This window comes from Morone saxatilis, unplaced genomic scaffold (assembly GCF_004916995.1).
Source record: "Morone saxatilis isolate NCDOM2014 unplaced genomic scaffold, NCSU_SB_2.0 Contig11, whole genome shotgun sequence".
Lineage (NCBI taxonomy): Eukaryota > Metazoa > Chordata > Actinopteri > Moronidae > Morone > Morone saxatilis.
Genome location: NW_023339663.1, coordinates 7,214,104 through 7,222,003, shown reverse-complemented (window position 1 = coordinate 7,222,003; position 7,900 = coordinate 7,214,104). Strand labels below are relative to the sequence as shown.

Genomic DNA, 7,900 nt, shown 5'->3' with positions numbered 1-7,900 from the left:
TGGCATGTTCTTGCTCATAAACTGTCTTTGTTGACCCCCCCCCCCCTTCAGGACAGCGCTGATTCTGGGCTGCGAGTATGGCTGTAAGGACGCAGTGGAGGTGTTGCTGAAGAGCGGCGCTGATGTAAAGGCAGTTGACGGCATGGGTCATGATGCATTTCACTATGCTCGCCTCAGCAAGAGCCCGGAGCTTGTTACGATGGTCAAAAGTTACCTCGAGAAAGCCACCAGAGGTCAGATGGCAAAACGCATGAAAGAATCTTGTAGTTGTTTATTTTGTAATAAATACAAGAGAATAATTAGCATGATCCTTGTTAGCAACAGTGACTGATCATACCAGTCAAGAAGGAAGGATAGCTTCTAACCTGTACTGTGATAAAACATCTCTCTTCGGGTTTTAAAACCTGCTTAGAGTTGAGTGACTTGAACATTGTTTCAGGTCAATGTTTCAAGGTGAAGAGGGTGCTTTTAGATGAAGAAAGTGTGTAGACTTTAGCTTGCTCTGTTAGAGCTACATGACAGTATTGGTATTTTGAGGATTGATTTTTATTTGCTTTTGTCCTTCTTGTGTGTATTCCTTTCCTAGAAAATCTATTCAAGGAACACTGTCAAATCTTGACATGTGGGAGGAATTAATGAAATCTGACCTTGCTGTTTTTTTTGTTTTGTTACAGATAAAGAGGCAGCAAAGATTGAACAGTGGAAGCGACAGGTAATCCTGCAGTGTTGAGTTCACTGGCTTACATCTTCCTAAACCTCCACTAGAGTTATCACCACTCTACATATTTTAGAGGACCTTCATGTGTACATGTAGCATGATGGGAATAGCAATGAACTGACATTTAAGAATCCTTTTTTTCCCCACAGTCCCTTTGTTAAAAGATAACAAAGGTCAAGCCTACTCGCACCCCAAAGCTATTGTTGACATTAATGAGTCAGAATCCATCCTGTCCACCGTTAAAATGCTAGTACTCTGTGTTGTAAAAACACCCTCAAGATTCTGCATTTTCTTCCAGCTGTTCCACATCATTTTCTTTGACATGTTGCTGTTTAGCACAGCCTTTTCATGTGTCTGAACCTGTAAGCTACTAAGATGTACATGACTGCCATCTAGTGATTATAAGTGCAAGTTGTTCCATAAGCTTGCATAGCCTATGGTAATGTTATATCTTCAAAACATGGTTGTAAAAAAGATACTGTGTTATTTGCAGCATTCAGTAGAGAGATCAGAGGCAGCTGAGGCTAACAGAAGGGATCAGATCATCCATGTAAGTGCTGTATAACTTCAGCCTCCCTATTTCATACAAACACACACTCACTTTGCTTCACTGACACTCATAAGCAACTTTAATGACATTCAGCGAGTGTTTGCTTGAATAACTTAATCATTGAGACATCTTATATCCCTAAAGTCCTGATGAATTATTCGTTTTTTAGCATTCAGTAATTGGATTTGATTTATATTTGTAAGCTTTATGGTTTTTATGTGTCTTTTAGGACTTAGAGAGGCAGAACGAGACCCTACAGGAAAGTCTCAGGAAATACCACCAGGAGCAGAGAGCCCTGTTAGATAAGGTCAACTTGCTACAGCAACAGCTCACACAGGTAAACAATACAACAACACAGCAAGAGACACTGAGCTAGAAAACAGCAGAGTGCTGTGGTGCCTGCCAAGCATTCCTGTCCTTCAACACTGTTTCTTTCTGTGCACATGGTTTTCTGTTGGTGGGCAGATCTAAGGGTCCATTAAAGGTTAAGGTGACAAATATAATATTAAAACTGAGTCATGCTCTCTTGGTTTGATATCATAGTTCTGCTAAGATAATAAAGGTAAAATGTGATTTAGGAAATGTGCAATCATTTGCTAACCTCAGGTGTTTCTTTCAGAGGAGCTAGACCAGACTTTAATACTGATTACTTATATAAAACATTCATGCCTTTCTTTGAAATTCACATTTAGTGAGCATAAGACCTTCCTCAATATTAGCTGCCAGAACAATATGCCTACACAGGAGAAAATTAAATCAGAAGAGTTTTAGTGGCATATTGTCAATTGACTGTATATATGATCTTTTTTTATTTGCAGGAAAAGATAACTGTCGACGACACTCAAAAAGAGGTATGAAATAAGAATTATTGCTTTTCTTAGCTGTGTTCTTTCTTAAATTTGATTGTAAGAATCTCATATTAGATTCACATTTTAATCAACAGTTATTATACAGTGGTAGCAGTCATGAGTGCAGTTTATAGACAGTCTTAAGTTACTGTGTGACTGTTGAAACCTAAAAATAAGAGCAAATGAAAGTGAAACTGGGAAAGAGTTGGGAGGATGTTGGTGGAGCTGTATCAACATAGAACTGTACACGTGGAAGTGAAGGGAAGGGAAAAGGAAGGTAGCGCAGTCTGAAATGTGACTCAATAACACTGGATATCCACACATATTGAGGAAATCAAGGTCAAACGCACATTATAAATGCTTGTTCCTCTGTCTAAGTCTTGATGTGCAAGTAAGGAACAACAAAAACAAAAAGCCGTCAAAGAGCTACTGACTTATTAAGGCTGCAGGTGTCACGTTGGTTTTTGCCGATAACTCAACCAACTCAAGTGGATCAATATTTGTCCATATGATTTAGTATGTTGGACAGATGTCATAAAGATATACTTCCCTACAGAGCAGATTGTCTAGTCCTGCTTTGGTTGAAATAGACTTGGTTTGTGAAAATCTCCCTGCATCTTCTATTTTACTGCCTTTAAAACCTTATTTTACTCCCAACTTCTTCACTAAGCCTCTTTGATACTGTTACAACTTTTATTGAACTTGAAGCACCTGCAATACAGACAACAACACATACTGCAGAAAGCTGAATAATTTAGTAGATATCTGGTGTAGGTTTTTAAGATAAAAACAAATAAACACATGTAGAAGTCCTTAACAAATGGCTGGTAGGCATTTTCTGAGCATTTCTTAAAGAAGTACAAATATGGATTTTTAATATCTAAATGCTTTTTTCAAAAGTAAGTTTCCAATTAAAGCATTTGTATTCTTTGCCCATCATTCAATCAGTCATTTATTCTTCTTAAAGTGTCTGGTTACTCTTGCTTGACTAACTTTGCTTTTCTTTCTTTGGAATCAGAAGGAGCAGTTGAAGGTTTTACTCAGCGCCAAAGAAAGAGAGGACGGGGCTCGGGGCCTGGAGACTGTCAAGGTCCAGCTCCGGAGTACTTTGGTCAGTGACGTTATACATATCTGATTTTTACTTTTAGGTTTTAAACTGTGATTTACATTTTGTTGTTGTTTGTTGTTCATATCTGAAATCTGAAATTTAAACTAAAGTTCTTAGTATACATACAATACATTGCCAGTTTATATGGTACATCTATCATTTAGAGAAGTGTTGAGTAGTGCATGTTCATTTTGGAGGATGTACTTGGTGGTGCTGTACTGTATGGCATTATACTGACAGATGTTTCTATAATTTTGTCAGTCCCTTTTAATCAATTAAGGTAGGCTGAGAAACAGGAGCACATCTTTGTATAATGCAATACAGTTCAACAGCACCACAGACTACAGTCTCCAAAACAACCATGAAGTTGAATTAACACTTATTGCAGGAGTGTTGTACTAGGACTGTATTATTATATTATAGTTTTAGACGTGTGTACCTAATAAACTGGCAAGAGAATGCATAATAAATCTAGTGAACATTAAAGTTTTTGAGAGAAATCAGTGCTGCTAAAACATATATATCATTAAAAATGTAGTTTTTTCAATTCTAAAAAGTCTCAGTTAAGCCATTTGTAATGAGTGTGTGTATCTGTATGTATTCACAGGGTGACTACTCTGGGCAGTCTGTTATCAAAGGTTAGCTTTCTTCCATTGCTTGAATCTTAAAGAAGAATTTGATACTATTATTTCAAACTTATTTCGGCACATTGTGAATGTCGTGTTTGTACACTGTTGTCTTGCAGGTAAAGAAAATGCTTTGGTCAAACAAGCTCACAGCCTCGATTCTGATCAGGTAAGTTTTAAGCTGTGGAACAGTTTCATATGACTTGTAAATGTCTAAAACATAGTGTTAATAGTTTGCATCTAAGCTGTCTGTGTCAACAGTGGTGCGCTTACAGATGGACTTACACATTAAATTGCTAATATAGTATTCAGATCCTGATTGGTTTTCTTTCTTGCCTTCAGTAAAATAGATTTATAACTCGATTATCCTTAAGAACTACCCAGTCCTCTGTGAATGTATTATGGTCAACAGCTATTCTTTAATCTAAAATAAAGTGGTTGGTTTTCCATAAAAATCACACTGGCATTTGTATCACTGTTTTTCCTCTTTCTCTGCAGATGCTGCAGAATAGTGCCATATCACGTACACTGTCCAGACCTGCAGAGAAGAGTCAGCCCACTGTAGGTTGGGACCTCTCCAATGAGCTGGATGCACTCCGAAATGAACATGAAGCAGTCAAGAGAAGACAACAGGCAGCGGAGGAAGAGACGGCACGGCTTCAGTCTGCCCTGAACCGTAAAAACCGAGAGTGCCAAGAACTGGTTCAGAGCCGAGACACCATCCAGAAACAGGCTGACCAGCAGGTTCAAGAGCTTGAGGACGCCTTGGGGGATGTCCAGAAGAGGATGCTGGATTCTGAGTGTAAGGTTAAACAGCTGCAAGCCCATGTAGTTGCTGTTAAAGAACACTTAGGAGGCCAGGCGACAGAAGAACTGCGGGCCCAGCTCCAGGATATCAAGGTCAAGTATGAAGGTGCTTCAGCAGAAGTGGGTCGTGTTCGCAATCGCCTCAAACAGAGCGAGAAGGCCTTGGAGGAGTACAAGAACAGCGAGAGCCAGCTAGCAGCTGAGGCAGAAAGGCTGAATCAAGACCTGGGAGCTCTGACCGCAGAAAGAGATGAACTAGCAGAAACCCTTTTAGAAATGGAAACCCAATTAAAGGAGGCCCAGACTAAACATGGCAACACAGTACCAGCTGAGAAGTTTGACAACATGAAAAATCTGCTGACCAATGCAGTTGATGAGAAGGAACGTCAGCTTGCTGAGCTGAGGGAAGACTATGATCGTGTGCTGGAGGAGGTGGCTGAACTCCATCGAAAGCTGGACAGTCCTTCATCCCAGGGAGGATCAGGTGCGATGGCAGCTGAGGAGCAGCAGAGGATATGGGCTGCCCTCGAAGAGCAGAATGCGTCATTGAAAAGGAAACTGGTCGATTTGACTGCAAAAAGCCAGGATCTAATTCGTGAGGTTGAGGAGAGTGAGGAGGAAAGAGATATACTACGAGAGCAGCTGGAGGAGTTCAACAGCAGAATTGAGATCGACTTTATACCTATAAAGGACCACGAGGATGCTCGGAGGCACATGGTAACCGCTTTGGAGGAGCTAGAGGACAAACTTGTGGAAGCAAGCGAGCGTTATGGGAAAGCAGAGGCACAAGTCCAGCAGCTTTCAACTGAGAGGGCTACGCTGCAGGAGAATATTACCAGTCTCCAAACTTCCACTGAAAGACACCAGAGTGAAATGGACGCTCTGAGGTCTCAGAACGCCGACCTGATGAAGAAACTTGAACTTTTGCAGAGGAGAGGTGAAGACCGAGACAAAGAGTATGTGCAGCTGACCACACAGAACCAGACTCTGAAACAGAGCTTGGAGGGAGAGTATGTTCCCAGACAGCAGCATGAGCAAGTGAAGATGGAGTTAAGTTCCACCTTAGAGAGTGTCAAAGCTGAGATGTTGAAGTTGGAGACCAAGGAAAAAGAAAGTGGGGAAGAATTTAAGAATGTGAAAGAAGAAAATGATAAGTTGAAAGAAGAGTTGAAAAAAGTCTTGTTGGAAATCAACAAAGACTGTATAAGCATAAAAGACCACAAAGCTACCACAGACAAGTTGAATGCTGCTGTGGTTGAGGCAGAGAACAGAGCAAACGAAGTGTCAGCGATGTATGTGTCTGCTCAGGAGGAAACAGTAAAGCTTACCCAAGAACTGGAGGCTCAGAAGAAAGAACTTGATACGATACAGGAGGCAATTCAGTCTAAGTTTATCCCACTGACAGCGGCTGAGGAAAAAGAACACTCCTACATTGCCCAGGTGAAGGAGTTGACAGTCAAGCTGTTGGAAGTGGAAGAGAAGTATAACAAAGAAAGATCTGCAGGAGAAGGCGACAAGCAGGAGAAAGAGAAACTAAAAGTTGAGATTGAATCTGTTCAACAGAGACTAGACTCTGCTCTAGTTAGCAGTGAAAAGTACAAGAATGTCGAGGAAGAGTTCAAGGGTAAATTAGAGGAATTAACGCAGAAGTTGCTCAGCTTAGAGCAGCAGCACAAGGAGGTGACACTTCAGAAAGCTGATCTTCAAGACCAGAATGCCCTCTGCAATAGTCAGATCCAGAATCTCCAGGAGCGTCTGAAATCAGAGCTGATTCGGATAGCAACGTATGACACAGAGCTTCAAGCCCTCCATGATGCCATGCAGCAAGCACAGGTCGACTGCAAGAAAGCAAGAGAGACTCAACAGGAGGAGGCCCAGAGGGTTTGTGCCTTACAGAAAGAACTGCAGGAACGCCACAAGGATCAGGCTTCTCTGCTACAACAACAGGCCAACTCCAACGAAGCCCTGGAGGCTGAAGTCGCTAAGCTCCGAATGGCTCTCCAAGAAGAAGAGGAGAACAACACCCAGAGGGCTGAAGACGTATCTGCCCTGCAATCTGAGCTGCTTCAAGCCACACAGGCTCTCGAGGAAATTCGCTATAAGGAAGACCAAATGAACCAGCTGAAGAAGGAGAAGCAGCAGCTGGAGGAGGAGGCTGCCAACCTGAACAACAAGCTTTTGAGTTTAGTAAAGAAATGTGAAGAGGCCCATCAGGAGTCGATGCATGCGAGGGAAGGTGAGAGCCGGGCCAGGACGGAGATGGAGGCTGTAAAGGAGAAGGGACATGGCATTGAAAGAGAAATTACGGAGCTGAAGGAGAGATATGATGAGTCGCTCAGCACCATCTGTGACCTTCAGAGGAGGATTCAGACATCAGCTCAGCAGACTGAAGCCAAAGACAAGAAGGTAGTAAAAATCTGACATTAGAATTTAATTATAAATTATAGATTTTGCAGAGCTAAGTCATGGTTTTATTATATAAACAACTTTTGATAGAGGCAGTATGTGTGTGTGAACAATGTATAAACATTTATATTTGTGTGTGTCTTTTGTGTGTGTGTCAGATCACAGAGTTGCTGACAGACGTTGAGCGATTGAAGCAGGCACTGAATGGTCTGTCCCAGCTGGCATACACAAGCAACGCGCCCAATAAGAGACAGACGCAGCACATTGACACACTTCAAGCCCAGATCAAGAGCCTACAGCAACAGCTGGCTGTGAGTGGGCATGCATTACAAATTGAAATATGAATCACAGTAGATTATGTTAACATATGCATAATCTGCTTTAGATTAAATAGACAAAACAACTGTAGGAGCTAGTAAATTGTTGTGTTTTATTACATTTTTTGTTTTTTAAATTACAAAAGACAAAGTTTGATGACAACAAAAGTAATGTAACTTATTTTTTGGGGGAGTAACTGTAATGTTATTACTGAAATGTATTAGTAATTAGTTACACTACTAGTTACAGGGGAAAGTCATTAATTACTAGTCATGAGTTACTGCCCAACACTGCTAATAACAACCAACTTTAGAAAACAATCAGTAACATTTTGGTGTAGATGGAAGATTTGTAAACAATATGGGACTGCAATTCAGTATTTACAGTCCTGGAGCATTAACCGCTGTTTGTCATCATGTCTTTCTTTGTCCCTTCTGCTCAATCAGGATGCTGAGAGGCAACACAGGGAGGTGGTTTCAATTTATCGAACTCATCTACTCAGTGCAGCGCAGGTAAGTT

At 41.1% G+C, this 7,900-nt stretch overlaps 1 protein-coding gene across 1 annotated transcript in view; it reads left to right on the top strand.

Annotated features, from left to right (window-relative positions):
* The window catches only part of uacab (uveal autoantigen with coiled-coil domains and ankyrin repeats b), a gene marked incomplete at its 3' end in the record, with an annotated part of 40,345 nt that extends 32,452 nt beyond the window's left edge, over window positions 1-7,893 (top strand). Inside the window, 11 exon segments of the mRNA XM_035652175.1 lie at window positions 52-233; window positions 675-712; window positions 1,212-1,268; window positions 1,498-1,605; window positions 2,087-2,119; window positions 3,135-3,227; window positions 3,832-3,862; window positions 3,970-4,019; window positions 4,349-7,063; window positions 7,222-7,374; window positions 7,828-7,893. Of these exon segments, the coding sequence (XP_035508068.1) occupies window positions 52-233; window positions 675-712; window positions 1,212-1,268; window positions 1,498-1,605; window positions 2,087-2,119; window positions 3,135-3,227; window positions 3,832-3,862; window positions 3,970-4,019; window positions 4,349-7,063; window positions 7,222-7,374; window positions 7,828-7,893 (3,526 nt within the window).
* Between the last annotated feature and the right edge of the window lie 7 nt (window positions 7,894-7,900).